At 40.6% G+C, this 18687-nt stretch overlaps 1 protein-coding gene across 12 annotated transcripts in view; it reads left to right on the top strand.

The window, feature by feature from the left end:
* LOC148431490 (uncharacterized) overlaps positions 1–18687 on the top strand; it is a 38389-nt gene that overhangs the window by 14731 nt on the left and 4971 nt on the right. For 2 of the 12 annotated variants that reach the window (XR_015877088.1, XM_088465991.1), the window contains exon 2: positions 7876–7983. The exons of 1 other annotated variant lie outside the window; for it this stretch is intronic. Coding sequence is in view for 3 of the 11 variants with exons in the window: in XM_088465994.1 (XP_088322120.1) it covers positions 10983–11136; positions 11747–11797; positions 11926–11985; positions 12158–12429 (537 nt within the window). In the remaining 8 variants the exon portion in view is untranslated. Of the gene's footprint in view, positions 1–7875; positions 7984–8288; positions 8343–8517; positions 8569–8993; positions 9036–9502; positions 9545–9672; positions 11355–11746; positions 13005–18687 lie in introns of those variants that run through there. 9 more of the 12 variants (XR_015877092.1, XR_015877091.1, XR_015877093.1 and 6 more) reach the window with 9 other exon arrangements.

Below are 18687 nucleotides of genomic sequence, written 5' to 3' on the forward strand. Positions count from 1 at the left end.
ATCACAAAGTATGTGCTTCTGTTGTTTTCTTTGGTTTCATTGCATTTGGGCCAAAAACGAGCATTTGCTGTTTTCTCTTAAACGCAACATGGGAGACCGTCATTTCACAAAACATTTGTGGGTCTTGATTTTCAACACATTCTGTGAAATGTTGAGCTGTCCGTGTTTGCTACAAGAGATGATATCACAAAGTATGCGCTTTTGTTGTTTCCATTGGTTTCAATGCATTATGGCCTAAAACAAGCATTTCCTGTTTTCTCTTAAATACAACATGGGAGAAAAACCATTTCACATAACATTTGTGGGTCTTGGTCTTCAACACATTCTGTGAAATTTTGAGCTGTCTGTGTTTGCTACAAGAGGAGATATCACAAAGTATGTGCTTTTATTTCCATTGGTTTCAATGCATTATGGCCAAAAACGAGCATTTGCAGCTTTCTCTTAAATGCAACATGGGAGAAAAACCATTTCACATCACATTTGTGGGTTTTGGTCTTCAACACATTCTGTGAAATGTTGAGCTGTCTGTGTTTGCTACAAGAGATGATTTCACAAAGTATGCGCTTTTGTTGTTTCCATTGGTTTCAATGCATTTTGGCCTAAAACAAGCATTTGGTGTTTTCTCTTAAATGCAACATGGGAGAAAAACAATTTCACATAACATTTGTGGGTCTTGGTCTTCAACACATTCTGTGAAATTTTGAGCTGTCTGTGTTTGCTACAAGAGGAGATTTCACAAAGTATGCGCTTTTGTTGTTTCCATTGGTTCAATGCATTTTGGCCAAAAACGAGCATTTGCTGTTTTCTCTTAAACGCAACATGGGAGAAAAACCATTTCACATCACATTTGTGGGTCTTGGTCTCCAACACATTCTGTGAAATTTTGAGCTGTCTTTTTGCTTTAAGAGGAGATATCACAAAGTATGCGCTTTTGTTGTTTCCATTGGTTTCCAAACATTTTGGCCTAAAACGAGCATTTGCTGTTTTCTCTTAAACGCAACGTGGGAGAAAAACCATTTCACATCACATCTGTGGGTCTTGGTCTTCAACACATTATGTGAAATTTTCAGCTGTCTGTGTTTGCTACAAGAGGAGATATCACAAAGTATGAGCTTTTGTTGTTTCAATTGGTTTCAATGCATTTTGGCCTAAAACGAGCATTTGCTGTTTTCTCTTAAATGCAACATGGGAGAAAAACCATTTCATATCACATTTGGGGGTCTTGGTCTTCCACACATTCTGTGAAAATTTGAGCTGTCTGTGTTTGCTACAAGAGGAGATATCACAAAGTATGCTCTTTTGTTGTTTCCATAGGTTTCCGAGCATTTTGGCCTAAAATGAGCATTTGCTGTTTTCTATTAATCGCAATGTGGGAGAAAAACCATTTCACATCACATTTATGGGTCTTGGTCTTCAACACATTCTCGGAAATTTTGAGCTGTCTGTGTTTGCTACAAGAGGAGATATCACAAAGTATGCGCTTTGTTGTTTCCATTGGTTTCAATGCATTTGGGCCAAAAATGAGCATTTGCTGTTTTCTCTTAAATGCAAAAAGGGAGAAAAACCATTTCACGTCACATATGTGGGTCTTGGTCTTCAACACATTCTGTGAAATTTTGAGCTGTCTGTGTTTGCTACAAGAGGAGATATCACAAATATGCGCTTTTGCTGTTTCCTTTGGTTTCAATGCATTTTGGCCTAAAACGAGCATTTGCTGTTTTCTCTTAAACGCAACATGGGAGAAAAACCATTTCACATCACATTTGTTGGTATTGGTCTTCAACACATTCTGTGAAATTTTGAGCTGTCTGTGATTGCTACAAGAGGAGATATCACAAAGTATGCACTTTTGTTGTTTCAATTGCTTTCAATGCATTTTGGCCTAAAACAAGCATTTGCTGTTTTCTCTTAAACGGAACATGGGAGAAAAACCATTTCACATCATATTTGGGGGTCTTGGTCTTCAACACATTCTGTGAAATTTTGAGCTGTCTGTGTTTGCTACAAGAGGAGATATCACAAAGTATGAGCTTTTGTTGTTTCAATTGGTTTCAATGCATTTTGGCCTAAAACGAGCATTTGCTGTTTTCTCTTAAACGCAACATGGGAGAAAAACCATTTCATATCACATTTGTGGGTCTTGGTCTTCCACACATTCTGTGAAAATTTGAGCTGTCTGTGTTTGCTACAAGAGGAGATATCACAAAGTATGCGCTTTTGTTGTTTCCATTGGTTTCAATGCATTTTGGCCTAAAATGAGCTTTTGATGTTTTCTCTTAAACACAACAAGGGAGAAAAACCATTTCACATCACATTTGTGGGTCTTGGTCTTCAACACATTCTGTGAAATTTTGATCTGTCTGTGTTTGCTACAAAAGGAGATATCACAAAGGATGCACTTTTGTTGTTTCCATAGGTTTCCGAGCATTTTGGCCTAAAATGAGCATTTGCTGTTTTCTATTAATCGCAATGTGGGAGAAAAACCATTTCACATCACATTTCTGGGTCTTTGTCTTCAACACATTCTGGGAAATTTTGAGCTGTCTGTGTTTGCTACAAGAGGAGATATCACAAAGTACGCGATTTTGTTGTTTCCATTTGTTTCAATGCATTTTGGCCTAAAATGAGCATTTGCTGTTTTCTCTTAAACGCAACATGGGAGAACAACCATTTCACATAACATTTGTGGGTCTTGGTCTGCAACACATTATGTGAAATTTTAAGCTGTCTGTGTTTGCTACAAGAGGAGATATCACAAAGTATGTGCTTTTGTTGTTTCCATTGGTTTCAATGCATTATGGCCAAAAACGAGCATTTGCAGCTTTCTCTTAAACGCAACATGGGAGAAAAACCATTTCACATCACATTTGTGGGTCTTGGTCTTCAACACATTCTGTGAAACTTTGAGCTGTGTGTGTTTGCTACAAGAGGAGATATCACAAAGTATGCGCTTTTGTTGTTTTCATTGGTTTCAATGCATTTTGGCCTAAAACGAGCATTTGCTGTTTTCTCTTAAATGCAACATAGTAGAAAAACCATTTCACGTCACATATGTGGGTCTTGGTCTTCAACACATTCTGTGAAATTTTGAGCTGTCTGTGTTTGCTACAAGAGGAGATATCACAAATATGCGCTTTTGCTGTTTCCTTTGGTTTCAATGCATTTTGGCCTAAAACGAGCATTTGCTGTTTTCTCTTAAATGCAACATTGTAGAAAAACCTTTTCACATCACATTTGTGGGTCTTGGTCTTCAACACATTCTGGGAAATTTTGATCTGTCTGTGTTTGCTACAAGAGCAGATATCGCAAAGTATGCACTTTTGTTGTTTCCATAGGTTTCCGAGCATTTTGGCCTAAAATGAGCATTTGCTGTTTTCTATTAAACGCAACATGGGAGAAAAAACATTTCACATAACATTTGTGGGTCTTGGTCTTCAACACATTCTGTGAAATTTTAAGCTGTCTGTGTTTGCTACAAGAGGAGATATCACAAAGTATGCACTTTTGTTGTTTCCATTGGTTTCAATGCATTTTGGCCTAAAACGAGCATTTGGTGTTTTCTCTTAAACGCAACATGGGAGAAAAACCATTTCACATCATATTTGTGGGTCTTGGCATTCAACACATTCTGTGAAATTTTGAGCTGTCTGTGTTTGCTACAAGAGGAGATATCACAAAGTATGAGCTTTTGTTGTTTCTATTGGTTTCAACGCATTTTGGCCTAAAACGAGCATTTGCTGTTTTCTCTTAAACGGAACATGGGAGAAAAACCATTTCACATCATATTTGGGGGTCTTGGTCTTCAACACATTCTGTGAAATTTTGAGCTGTCTGTGTTTGCTACAAGAGGAGATATCACAAAGTATGCGCTTTTGTTGTTTCCATTGGTTTCAATGCATTTTGGCCTAAAATGAGCTTTTGATGTTTTCTCTTAAACACAACAAGGGAGAAAAACGATTTCACATCACATTTGTTGGTCTTGGTCTTCAACACATTCTGTGAAATTTTGATCTGTCTGTGTTTGCTACAAGAGGAGATATCACAAAGTATGCACTTTTGTTGTTTCCTTAGGTTTCCGAGCATTTTGGCCTAAAATGAGCATTTGCTGTTTTCTATTAATCGCAATGTGGGAGAAAAACCATTTCACATCACATTTATGGGTCTTGGTCTTCAACACATTCTCGGAAATTTTGAGCTGTCTGTGTTTGCTACAAGAGGAGATATCACAAAGTATGTGCTTCTGTTGTTTTCATTGGTTTCAATGCATTTGGGCCAAAAACGAGTATTTGCTGTTTTCTCTTAAACGCAACATGGGAGAAAAACCATTTCACATCACATTTCTGGGTCTTTGTCTTCAACACATTCTGGGAAATTTTGAGCTGTCTGTGTTTGCTACAAGAGGAGCTATCACAAAGTATGCGCTTTTGTTGTTTCCATTGGTTTCAATGCATTTTGGCCTAAAACGAGTATTTGCTGTTTTCTCATAAACACAACATGGGAGACCATCATTTCACAAAACATTTGTGGGTCTTGGTCTTCAACACATTCTGTGAAATGTTGAGCTGTCCGTGTTTGCTACAAGAGATGATATCACAAAGTATGCGCTTTTGTTGTTTCCATTGGTTTCAATGCATTATGGCCAAAAACGAGCATTTGCAGCTTTCTCTTAAATGCAACATGGGAGAAAAACCATTTCACATCACATTTGTGGGTCTTGGTCTTCAACACATTCTGTGAAATGTTGAGCTGTCTGTGTTTGCTACAAGAGATGATTTCACAAAGTATGCGCTTTTGTTGTTTCCATTGGTTTCAATGCATTTTGGCCTAAAACAAGCATTTGGTGTTTTCTCTTAAATGCAACATGGGAGAAAAACAATTTCACATAACATTTGTGGGTCTTGGTCTTCAACACATTCTGTGAAATTTTGAGCTGTCTGTGTTTGCTACAAGAGGAGATATCACAAAGTATGCGCTTTTGTTGTTTCCATTGGTTTCAATGCATTTTGGCCTAAAACGAGCATTTGCTGTTTTCTCTTTTAACGCAACTTGGGAGAAAAACCATTTCACATCACTTTTGTGGGTCTTGTTCTTCAACACATTCTGTGAAATTTTGAGCTGTCTTTTTGCTATAAGAGGAGATATCACAAAGTATGCGCTTTTGTTGTTTTCAATGCATTTTGGCCTAAAACAAGCATTTGCTGTTTTCTCTTAAACGGAACATGGGAGAAAAACCATTTCACATCATATTTGGGGGTCTTGGTCTTCAACACATTCTGTGAAATTTTGAGCTGTCTGTGTTTGCTACAAGAGGAGATATCACAAAGTATGCGCTTTTGTTGTTTCCATTGGTTTCCACGCATTTTGGCCTAAAATGAGCATTTGCTGTTTTCTCTTAAACGCAACATGGGAGAAAAACCATTTCACATCACATTTGTTGGTATTGGTCTTCAACACATTCTATGAAATTTTGAGCTGTCTGTGATTGCTACAAGAGGAGATATCACAAAGTATGCACTTTTGTTGTTTCAATTGCTTTCAATGCATTTTGGCCTAAAACAAGCATTTGCTGTTTTCTCTTAAACGGAACATGGGAGAAAAACCATTTCACATCATATTTGGGGGTCTTGGTCTTCAACACATTCTGTGAAATTTTGAGCTGTCTGTGTTTGCTACAAGAGGAGATATCACAAAGTATGAGCTTTTGTTGTTTCAATTGGTTTCAATGCATTTTGGCCTAAAACGAGCATTTGCTGTTTTCTCTTAAATGCAACATGGGAGAAAAACCATTTCATATCACATTTGTGGGTCTTGGTCTTCCACACATTCTGTGAAAATTTGAGCTGTCTGTGTTTGCTACAAGAGGAGATATCACAAAGTATGCGCTTTTGTTGTTTCCCTTGGTTTCAATGCATTTTGGCCTAAAATGAGCTTTTGATGTTTTCTCTTAAACACAACAAGGGAGAAAAACCATTTCACATCACATTTGTGGGTCTTGGTCTTCAACACATTCTGTGAAATTTTGATCTGTCTGTGTTTGCTACAAAAGGAGATATCACAAAGGATGCACTTTTGTTGTTTCCATAGGTTTCCGAGCATTTTGGCCTAAAATGAGCATTTGCTGTTTTCTATTAATCGCAATGTGGGAGAAAAACCATTTCACATCACATTTCTGGGTCTTTGTCTTCAACACATTCTGGGAAATTTTGAGCTGTCTGTGTTTGCTACAAGAGGAGATATCACAAAGTACGCGATTTTGTTGTTTCCATTTGTTTCAATGCATTTTGGCCTAAAATGAGCATTTGCTGTTTTCTCTTAAACGCAACATGGGAGAACAACCATTTCACATAACATTTGTGGGTCTTGGTCTGCAACACATTATGTGAAATTTTAAGCTGTCTGTGTTTGCTACAAGAGGAGATATCACAAAGTATGTGCTTTTGTTGTTTCCATTGGTTTCAATGCATTATGGCCAAAAACGAGCATTTGCAGCTTTCTCTTAAACGCAACATGGGAGAAAAACCATTTCACATCACATTTGTGGGTCTTGGTCTTCAACACATTCTGTGAAACTTTGAGCTGTGTGTGTTTGCTACAAGAGGAGATATCACAAAGTATGCGCTTTTGTTGTTTTCATTGGTTTCAATGCATTTTGGCCTAAAACGAGCATTTGCTGTTTTCTCTTAAATGCAACATAGTAGAAAAACCATTTCACGTCACATATGTGGGTCTTGGTCTTCAACACATTCTGTGAAATTTTGAGCTGTCTGTGTTTGCTACAAGAGGAGATATCACAAATATGCGCTTTTGCTGTTTCCTTTGGTTTCAATGCATTTTGGCCTAAAACGAGCATTTGCTGTTTTCTCTTAAATGCAACATTGTAGAAAAACCATTTCATGTCACATTTGTGGGTCTTGGTCTTCAACACATTCTGTGAAGCTTTGAGCTGTCTGTGTTTGCTACAAGCGGAGATATCACAAAGTATGCGCTTTTGTTGTTTTCATTGGTTTGAATGCATTTTGGCCTAAAACGAGCATTTGCTGTTTTCTCTTAAATCCAACATGGTAGTAAAACCATTTCATGTCACATTTGTAGGTCTTGGTCTTCAACACATTCTGTGAAATTTTGAGCTGTCTTTTTGCTATAAGAGGAGATATCACAAAGTATGCGCTTTTGTTGTTTCCATTGGTTTCCACGCATTTTGGCTTAAAATGAGCATTTGCTGTTTTCTCTTAAACGCAACATGGGAGAAAAACCATTTCACATCACATTTGTTGGTATTGGTCTTCAACACATTCTGTGAAATTTTGAGCTGTCTGTGTTTGCTACAAGAGGAGATATCACAAAGTATGTGCTTCTGTTGTTTTTATTGGTTTCAATGCATTTGGGCCAAAAACGAGCATTTGCTGTTTTCTCTTAAATGCAACATGGGAGAAAAACCATTTCACATCACATTTCTGAGTCTTGGTCTTCAACACATTCTGGGAAATTTTGAGCTGTCTGTGTTTGCTACAAGAGGAGCTATCACAAAGTATGCGCTTTTGTTGTTTCCATTGGTTTCAATGCATTTTGGCCTAAAACGAGCATTTGCTGTATTCTCATTAACACAACATGGGAGACCATCATTTCACAAAACATTTGTATCTTTTTTTATATACAGTACAGTACCATACTGTTTTATGTTGGGCCCAATGCAAGCTTCACAGACTACAGTAGTTTTTGTACTACAGTATACTGTATTGGTTTGTATTTTAATCAATAGCTAATTCCCTAAGGCCATCTACAGTACTGTACTGTAATCCCTCTCCAATTTGGAATAGAGGTCTGAACTCTTGTTTTCAAATTCTCCTTAATGACGACATGTATTTTTCCCCACAGGGCGAGAAGCCACCCCTGCACCAGCAGCGCCACCACCCCTGCCATCACCACCACCGCCGCCACCACCACAACCACCAGCAGCCGGGCCCAGTTGGCTGAATTGTAGGAGTAAGTACAGTACACATGACTGTACACTGTTCTCTCTCTCTCTCATTTTTGTGTTTGTTTTTGGTGTTATGGAGTATCTGGTCAAGATTTGTACAGTTTATTTGTTTCAAAATGGTTTTGAGGGAAACTGACAGTACAGTGTTCTTTTTCCACAGTCCTACCTCCACCACCACCACCTTCTGCAGCCTCCTCCTCAAATGACAGTCGTAATGATTAAAACAGTTACAGTATGGACACAATAGTGTCATGCTATTGCCTTTTTTATTTTTTGTTTAATATTTTTTTTTCTTATACTGTACATACAGACAGACTCGTCATCGATGAGGAGGCTGCAGGTACCTGTACAAGCCCCATGCCGCGTAAGTACAGTACACCACCTTGTTTTCTACAGCACTGTATATCTCTCCTTTTCTTCCCTTGTCAGTCTCTCTCGACCTACGGTATCTCTTTCTCTCTCTCTTTATCTCTCTCTCTCTTTCTTAGTGTCTCTCTTTTCTGTACTTGTGTAATAGTAACATTATTTTTTTTCAACAGTATCACCAACGGAAGCCTACATCCCTGGCCCCAGTGGCCTCATCTGGCCACGTAAGTACACAACAAAACATTTTTTTCTACAGTACTGTATCTCTCTCTCTTTCTCTCTCTAGTAGGCCCCAGCAAGAGTCTGCATAAGTACAGTACTGTACACTACAGTACATTGTTCTCTCTCTCTCTTTTTTTCTCTCTCTCACTTTCTCTCTCTCTCTCTCCCTCTCTTTCTCTACCTCTCTCTGTCCCTCCCTCTCCCCCTCTCTCTGTCCCTTCCTGTCCCTCCCTCTCCTCCTCTCCCTGTTCCTCCCTCTCCCTCTCCCTTTCGCTCTCTTTTTCTCTCTCTTTCTCTCTCCCTCTCTTTGTTTCTCTCTCTTTCTTTCTCTCCCTCTCTTTCTCTCTGTTTCTCTCTTTCTCTCTCTCCCTTTGTCTCTCTTTTTCTCTCTATCTTTCTCCTTCTTTACATGTTTTTTTTCCCACAGTTCCAGAGACCGTACACCCAGTAGGCCCCAGCGAGAGTCTGCGTAAGTACAGTACTGTACAATACATTGTTCTCTCTCTCTCTTTCTCTCTCCCTTTGTCTCCCTTTCTCTCTCCCTCTCTTTCTCCCTCCCTCTCTTTCTCTACCTCTCTCTGTCCCTCCCTCTCCCCCTCTTTCTGTCCCTCCCTCTCCCCCTCTCTCTGTCGCTCCCTCTCCCTCTCTCTTTTTATCTCTCTCTTTGTCTCCCTTTCTCTCTTTTTTTTTCTTCCTCCCTCCCTCTCTCTGTCTCTCTCTCTCCCTTTCTCTCTCTCTCTCTATCCCCCTCTCCCCCTCTATCTTTTTCTCTCTCCCTCCCTTCCCCTCTCTCTCTCTCCCTCTCTCTTTCTTTCTCTCCCTCCCTCTCTTTCTTTCTCTCTCTCTCCCTTTCTCTCTCTCTCTCCCTTTCTCCTCTCTCTTTCTCTCACTCTCTCATGTGTTTTCAGGGAAAATAACATGTTTTTTTCCCCACAGTTCCAGAGACCGTACTCCCAGCCAGCCCCAGTGAGAGTCTGTGTAAGTACAGTACACTACATTGTTCTCTCTCTTTTTCTTTCTCTGTCTGTTTCTCTCTTTTTTTCTCTCTCTCGTGTGTTTTCATTAATTTTTTGACTTGTCCACATTTGTTTTTTTTTGACACACAGAAGACTGCTATGTTGTAGAAGAGTGCAGCAGCCCTGCCCCGATCTGTAAGTACAGTAGTGTACATTACATTGTTCTACCACTGTATACTTACTGTCTCTTTCTCTCTCCATGCATCTCCAACCTCTTCTCAATACAAGCTAATTCTTTCTGTCCTTGTGTTTTTCTTATTTTCCAGTACTTTACAGTATGTTTTGGTGACCTGTATTTAGGTACATATATGCTAGACGATTTGGATGAACGCTAACAATATTGTTCAATGATACAGTACAGTACATTATACAGTGTTGTTCATATCATCTAGTGTGTACTGTATGCAGTAAATCACCAAGAATGCATGTGCGCACTCCCCCAAGGCATCAACGATATCCGCAGTGGGCTGTACATGCAGGTCAATCTATGGATATTGTTAACCCTCCCACCCTCTTGTCTTTCTTCGCTACCGGCATCAGCAAGTGTGCATAAAGTACATTGACATTTTTACATATTGTTTTCATGCAAAATTAAAAAAAAAAATTCCCACAGTGCAAGGCACAGAAGGGCACCTGCACATAGAGGAATGGAAAAGGAGGCAATCCATTTTGTGTAAGTACTGTACGTACACTACTTTACATTGTCTTCTACAGTATCGCACTCCTTCTTTTACTTTCACAGTGTCTCTCTCTCCCTCCCGTACTACAAAGACCCATCTCACTTGTTCCGGGGCTCACGTGCGCACTGCCGGACAATCGACCCGGTTGCGCGCGGATCTGAATCAGGCTCTACTGTAATTCTTTCTCTACTGTACTTGTGTAACAGGAACATTCTGTTATTTTCCCCCCACAGTTCTGCAACAAGGAAAGCCTGCCCCCCACTGACACAAATTTAGGCTTTTGCCCGCGTAAGTACTGTACCTTACACTACTACAGTATACAGTACTGTAAATTGTCTTCTACTGTATCACTCTCATTTCTTGTGAGTTTGTATTGGTGTTATGGAGGTGTTATTTTTTCTACCGTATAATCGTTTTTTTCTTAAACACACAGTAAAAGAAATTCAAACAGGAGCAACCGGAGGCACAGCTCCCTGGCCTCTGTACGCTTAAGTACAGTACTGTATCTTTTTCTCTCTCTCCCTTTGTCTCTCTTTTTCTCTCAATTTCTCTCTCTCCCCCTCCCTCTCTTTCTCTCTCTTTTTCCCCCTCTCTTTCTTTCTCTCCCTCCCTCTCTCTCTCTTTTTCTCTCTCTCTTTCTCTCTCCCTCTGTCTTTCTCTCTCTCCCTCTCCCTCTCTCTCTTTCTTTTTCTCCCTGTGTCTGTGTTTGTTTTTGTTGTTATGGAGGCTCTGTTCAAGATTTATACAGTTTATTCGTTTCCAAATGGTTTCGATGGAAACTGTTCTTTTTCCACAGTCCTACCACCACCACCACCACCACCAAGTACACCACCACCCAGTACACCACCTGGCACCAGTGGCGTCTCCATGCTGCGTAAGTACAGTACACCACATTGTTTTCTACAGCACTGTATCTCTCTCCTTTTCTTCCCTTGTCAGTCTCTCTCTCTCTCTCTCCCTCACTCTCCCCCTCTCTCTCTCTTTTTCTCTCTCTCTTTCTCTCTCTCTCCCTCTGTCTTTCTCTCCCTCTCTCTCCCCCTCTCTCTCTTTTTCTCTTTCTCTCTCCCTCTGTCTTTCTCTCCCTCCCTCTCCCCCTCTCTTTTTCTTTCCCTCCCTCTCCCCCCTCTCTCTCTCTCTCTCTCTCTTTCTCTCTCCCTCTGTCTTTCTCTCTCTCCCTCTCCCCCTCTCTCTCTTTCTTTTTCTCTCTGCCCCTTTCTCGCTCTCTTTCTTTCTCCCTCTGTCTTTCTCTCCCCCCTTCTCTCTCTTTATTTCTCTCCCTCCCTCTCCCCACTCTCTCACTCTCTTTTTCTCTCTCTGTTTCTCTTTCTCTCTCCCTCTGTCTTTCTCTCTCTCCATCTCCCCCTCTTTCTTTCTTTTTCTCTCTCTGCCTGTCTTTGTTTTTGTTGTTATGGAGGCTCTGTTCAAGATTTATACAGTTTATTTGTTTCCAAATGGTTTTGATGGAAACTGTTCTTTTTCCGCAGTCCTACCACCACCCAGTCCACCACCTGGCCCCTGTGGTGTCTCCATGCCGCGTAAGTACAATACACCACATTGTTTTCTACAGCACTGTACCGTATCTCTATCCTTTTTTTCACTTGTCAGTCTCTCTCTTTTTCTCTCTCTTGTGTAACAGTAAGTAACATATTTTTTTTTTCAACAGCATCACCAACAGAAGGGCCCCAGTCCTTTCAAACATTTAAAAGGCGGCCTGCCGCCCTGAGTAAGTACCGTGCACTACTGTACTGTACATTGTGTTCTACTGTATTGCTCTCCTTTTTACAGTGTGTCTCTCTTCCTCCTGTACTCCAAAGACCCATCTCCAACCTTTTCTCCTTACACACTAATTCTTTCTGTACTTGTGTAACAGGAATATTGTTTTTTTTCCCCCACAGTACGGGAACATGGAAGGCCCCGGTCACGGCCCACCACCGCCCAGGAGCCTGATCCCAGGCCAAGCAGGCCTCACAAGCCGTATAAGTACTGTACCCTACACAACTGTACATTGTTTTCTACTGTACATCTGATTTTTTTTTCATTTTCACAGTGTCTCTTTCTCTTCTATACTACAAAGACGCATCTCAAACCTCTTCTCCTTACACACTTTGTGTTTTTATTTTTTCGAAAGGACATCACTGTAAAGGTGCCCATCCACTTAAAGATATGAAAACCACTGTACGATTACGACATTGTAATCATGCAGTCGTTTGTCAGTATGTGATGAGCCTACTGTGAACAATCAGTTGTTCAGTGCAGGGTCACCAATGTAATGTAGCAATGTTTAGACTGTACAGTACTTTTCCTGCATTGTACTGTATTTTAGTGTACAGTACTGTAGCCATTGTTTTTGTTCATTTATGTACTGTACAGTATTTTGTTAGGAGCTAGACAAACCATGTACAGTAGCACTATACCTGTATAAATTTAAATACAGCACTGTTAATGTGAATATATTTTCTTTTTCCCAATACAGTCTTCCATCAGGGAGACTCCCAAGGGAGTCAGGGACCACGCCTGACTCGAGGTACAGTAGAGTACAGTATTTACAGTAGTGTCAAGATTGTACAATATAATAGACTAGTGTTGTAATTTAATACTGTACCCTTTTTTTTCTCCCCACAGAACAAATATTATTTTTAATGGGCCTGAATAGGCAGATGGGCCACTTTCTTTTGGATTTATTTTTTAATTTCTTGGTGACATTATTTTTGTTTATTTATGAGTTTTATTAAAATTATTTTTACAGTACAATGTTTTCTGTCTTTTCTTGGTTCTGTGAATAAAGTACAGTATACTGTATTTTAATTTGATACTGTAGCAACAATACGGTAAGAAAATAAAGTACAGTAAGTCACCCATACAGTACTTTTATTAATTGCACAACACTCTTAAGGGATGATTTCATAAAGCTTGGAGAGAGATAAAATTGGAGAAACAGTCAATACAGTAGCACCAACCAATTAGCTACTACAGTAACTGTCATTTTTAAAACACAGCTTGTAAAGTGACAGTTAGGATCTGATTGGTTGGTGCTATTTATCTACAATTTTATCTCTGTCTAAGCTTTATTAAATAACCCCCTTAAGCTTAAACTAAATAAATACACAACAACAGTAAAAATAGGAAAAGAGGCCACAGGCAAATTTATTAATAAAGATTTATACTGTGCAGTAAATTATACAGTACTGCAGGGTTTCCCAACCACAGTCCTCAAGGCACACTAACAGTCCATGTCTTAAGAAAAGCCATACTTGAGCCCAGGTGACTTAATTAGTATCTCACTTACTTTGATTGAATCATCTGTGCTTAAGCATGGATATCACTAATTACAGGACTGTTGGTGTGCCTTGAGGACCGCGGTTGGGAATGAGGGCCTGATTCAGAGCCGGACGCAATTTGCGGACGCTCGCTCAGAAAAAGGGGCTGGCTATTTAAATGAAGTGCTCGCTCTTTGCGGTCTGTTGATGCCTCTAAGTCTGAACGAGCGAACAAAACCTGCGGCCACTATTTTGAGAAAAACGCCCCCTGGCCGCTCGCATCATACGTCATCTCTGGTATTTATTAGATTTATCAAGTGCATTGAAAGGTGTATGAACTGCTCGCTATTCTTGTGGTAGTATTTTCCTACTGCAATCATGCGAGCAGTTCTGGCTAAAAGACAACCAAGTGACGTGGTCGATGATGCTGCTTTGTTAATTATGCACACACTTAAAATGCCCGTTTTGACTGTTTGGCATGCCTGCGTTTGGATCTCCACTCCCCATTTTCAAGCACCCTCCCCTGTTACCACCCACAAATGCCTCATCCTGTCAATCAAATTAGCAGGCATTCGCTATTTTGAGAGCACATGAATTTTGACCACACTGACTGGTTCGCACTTGCGTATTACAACCTGTACGTGCGAACATCGCTCAGAACAAACGAGCGGCCGCTTACGAGCGGCTCTGAATCAGGACCTCAGTGCAGTACTGTGCATACATTACTCAGGGCTGCAACTAGGGGGGGTGTGGTTAGAGGTGCACGTGCACCAGGTGCCGGAATGCAGGGGGTAAAAAAGGAATGACTCATGGTGGCTTGGGGGCTGGAGAGTCAGAAAATGGCCATCCAAAAATGGCCACCAGCAAGGAGCAGACAGATGCTAGAGGTCCTTACTGGACCTCTAGTGTCTGTTTGGCCAGCGCAAGTGCCAGGAGAAGATGTTGAAAGCTGGATCTTCTCCTGTGAAACCCCCTGGCAATGTGCATGAAATCCCCCTTGCAACAAGCAGGTAATTATAAAGTAATTAGAAGCCTTACTGTGGAGCATACAATGTTGTCGGGCAAATATGTACAGTAAGTGGCACTTTGGTAATAGGCATTACAGTGTGTGGCATGATGTGTAATGGGCATTTTTGTGTGTGGAATAATGTAAGTCACTATACAAGGGACTTTTGACTAGTGCACTGCCTTATGGAGGAGCAAATACAAAATCCAGGTACAGGAAGGGTGCTACAGTACCTTGCACCAGGTGACAGATATCCTAGTTTCGGCCCTGCTACTTTTTTAACTTTTTTGTTTTTTACAAAGTCTTTATTCAACAACTGTATTACACTATGACATTATTAGTGCATTTCTAAGAGGGGTGTGGTGCCTGCTGCCATGCAGGTGTACTTCCATAGCATGCGTCTCACCATCAGCCCATTTGTTGCTCATATGGCCCTGGAATTCCAAGCAGGACATGGACAGGACTACTGTACAGTACCTAAGAGGAAGGAGATGACGTGAGAACAGTCCTTCCTCAATGCCGACCGATACACCCTACCGGACCGAGGACTACACAAAAACATTAGGCTTTTAAGTTAAAATCATCACTGGCACTTTTGGCCTCAGATCCACAGTTTCAACTATACCAGGTGCAGACTTTACCTCACATCGGAGTGAAAGGTCTACTGTACACCCTGAAGAAAGGAGGATAGGCAGAGATGAACAGACAGTAAAAGACAGACACACAGGTTCTCACCGGAGATGCTCTTGTTCTTCATCCTGCTCGATCCCACACACCCTGTACTGTAGGAGAGAGAATATGCTGTGCAGGGCCCTTTCCTGCTCTAACAGTGTCACACTAATCTACTTCTCCACATTAATATTTGCCCTAACTAACCAGCCAACAAATTTATAAATAACGAATTTGTATTATAATTAAGCCTGGTGGTAAAATACTCTAAGCAGTGCCCCTAGGCCCACAGCCCATATAATGATAAAAAAAAATACAGGAAACAAGACAGGATTTGGGTGCCCCAGATGGAGGTGAACACCACCTGTCATTTTGAGGTCAAAAGTGAAAATGCAGTAACTCAAACACCCCTACTTTAGCAGCGGGTGGCCCTGGGTTTGCCAAAGAACAAACTGGCAGGGAGCTAGAAGTATCAGAAGATTCGTCTGTATGCAATAACAGAGCACTAACACTAGCAAAAATGCTTTTCTCACCTGATCCTGATGTCAAAGGAACCACCGCTCCAAGCATAGATGTACAGTAGAAGCCTGTCTCTCAATGCACGGTGCAACCACTAATGTACAGTACTGCATGTCAGCAACTATGGATGTGGATGTTGAAGCAGCCACTACTACTGTACTGTATATGAACCAAAGGAACCTGAAAACTTGAAACATCTGCAATACAAACAGCAACATGAAGCGCAGTAGCAAAAACTGGCAGCTGCAGCACAATCTGTGACGATGCCAATGCGTGCCTTGGAACAGGGGGCAATGTACATTAAAGTAGGTGTACTGTAGGAGCTAGTGGACGGGGTGGTTGAACCATTAGCTGTGGGCTTGCACACTGACTAGGCACATACTGTACACTATTGAACCTGCTGTGCATACAGTGTAGGGGCAGTGACATAATGAACAGAGGTGTGTGACAGCAGAAACGCAAGGACGGGGAGGGGAAGAGAGAAATTAATGAAATTAAAGAATGAAAGGAAAAGAGGAAAAGTATGAAGTACAGTAAATAAGGTACAGTAAGAGAAAGGTATTGTAAATAAAGAGCTTATAAAAGAAATTAGGAGATTACTGTATACTGTATAATGTAGGGACAGAAAGCACAACCACAATACTGTACATACCGTACAGTACAGTATGGACACAGTTTACAGTACTTAGCAGTCCGGATCACAAACTGAAAAGAGGAAGTTAAACCCCTCCTCTACACTACAAATTATATACAGTACAGTATAAGCTACATAGCAGTTGCTTGACCGTTTCTTTCGATGACAACTGGTAAGACTCTATGGAGATGATCAATATAATTGTTTCACTGGGCATGTGTCAGTACTGTTCTCCAAAACTTCATTATCCCATCCAAAAGTTCCTGTTTAGTTGTTGGTTTCACATCAGACCTGATGAACCTCTTCAACTGGGCCCAGACCAATTCAATGGGATTCATGTCCGGTGACCTACAGGAAAGTAAAAAAAATCAAATATTCAGTCACAGTATTGTACTTTAATAAAAAGTGTACTAGAATAATTACTGCTCGGTACTGTACATAATGGTACTTTATTGTATAATATACAGTTAATACAGTACTATAGGACAATACTCACTTTGGTGATGTGCGTTCCCAATTTATCCCTCTCTCTTCCAAGAATTTGAAGCCGAATGTTTTGGATCATTATCCTGGAATAATCAATGTCCTGATGGAAAGCATTTTCTCACAAATGGCACCATAAAGCAATCTACTATTTTTTCTTGGAAGAAGGTCTTATCCATGATGCCTAAAGAGATGAGAAATTATTGTCAGTAACAAGTGTACACTGTACAGGACTGTAAATAATTTTTACAACAAACATTACTGTACTGCACCTTCAAAAATATAGATTGGTCCTGCACCCCAACGAGATATACCTCCCCATACATGGACCTTTAACGGATGCTTCGGACATGGTTTAAGTGAGAGATGTGCCCAGTTCCCGGAAGGACAGTCTTGAGAACCTCTCGAGAGAAATCGAAGTTTCATCTGTGAAAATTATGTCATTAAAATTCTCTCCACTCTCTATCCACCGTCGTGCTTGTTCAACTCTCTTTACTTTATTAACATCCCTTATCATGGGATTTATCCTGTGGAATAAAAACAAGTTTTAGTTTACTGTCATGTAAAATCAGTGCATTATTAATATATATATATATATATATATATATATAGTATTTTATGTACAGTACCTTGTAGGGCCGTAAGTCCATCCCAGTTCCTTTCGCATCCATTTGATGCTGCAACAGGAGATGTCCAGGTCACATTCTGCTTTTAGAATACATTTTTATTTGTAAAGCTGTACGTTCATCATCCTCACAAGTCAATTTGTGCACAATTTTTTTGATGCTCCTACGGTAGAACACATACAGAGCATATAGCAATTATTGGACAGTTAGTGTTGAAATTGGAACACAATACAGTAGCAATCTAGAAACATACAGTATAATAAAAAAAGGTTGCTGTAAAGGACAGTGCCTACCATGTGCATTTAGAAGAAAATCTATATCTGGTCCACGTTCTCTCAAATGCATGATAGCGCACAGTCTGTAAACTAACAAGAACACCACACTCTTTCAGCCAGGCCTGGATCTGTCGTGTTGTTTTGTGTTCTTTTTTCATGTTTGCAATTATCTTGCTGATGGCTTTGCTGATTTTTGCCATGTTTGATGACAAAATCAGTGGAGAGAACAAGAGTACAGTACTGTTGCTGAGTATACACACTGAGGGGGTCATTCAGACCCGCTCACGAGCGGCAGGATGCATGCAAGGGGTCAATGTTCCCCCACTGTGCATGACAGAGGGAGCTCCATCGTGCGCATGCGCAAGACCCAGTGAGCGACGGGCTCTCCATCGCTCCGGGTCTCGCACCAAAGGGGGCATGCTGTCGATGTTGATTGACATTAGGCCCTACCCTACCCTCTGTCACAAGCCCGATGGTCAAGACCATCGCGACCATCATCATGGATGCTCGCATATGCTGTGGGTGGTTACCCACAGCTATACAAGCGGCCTTGAGGCCGCTTTATTTGCAGGGAGGGCCCTGATTCAGAGCGAGCACTCTGGTCAGAGCGTTCAGCTCTGAATCAGGCCCTGAGTACAGTATACAGTACACAATTTAATGTTCAGTATCTTAAATGTGAAATGTGGCCTGCTCAATGGAAATTAAGGGGCATGTACGGTATCAAAGCTTGATGTGAAATAAAATAGTGAGATACAGTACCGGTACATACAGTACTGTACAGTATAACCAGCTAGTAAATTTCATTTTGCAGGCTGTGTTTACTAAATGATAGTTTTGAGCTAATTAGTTATATATATTTCCCAATTTAATCTCACATCAAGCTTTCATACAGTACATACAGTATGCCCCTTAATACGCAAAGATGCATCTACCGTATGAAGGAGACAAACAGGACA

Source organism: Taudactylus pleione, unplaced genomic scaffold, assembly GCF_031769625.1.
Source record: "Taudactylus pleione unplaced genomic scaffold, aTauple2 ptg002243l, whole genome shotgun sequence".
NCBI lineage: Eukaryota > Metazoa > Chordata > Amphibia > Anura > Myobatrachidae > Taudactylus > Taudactylus pleione.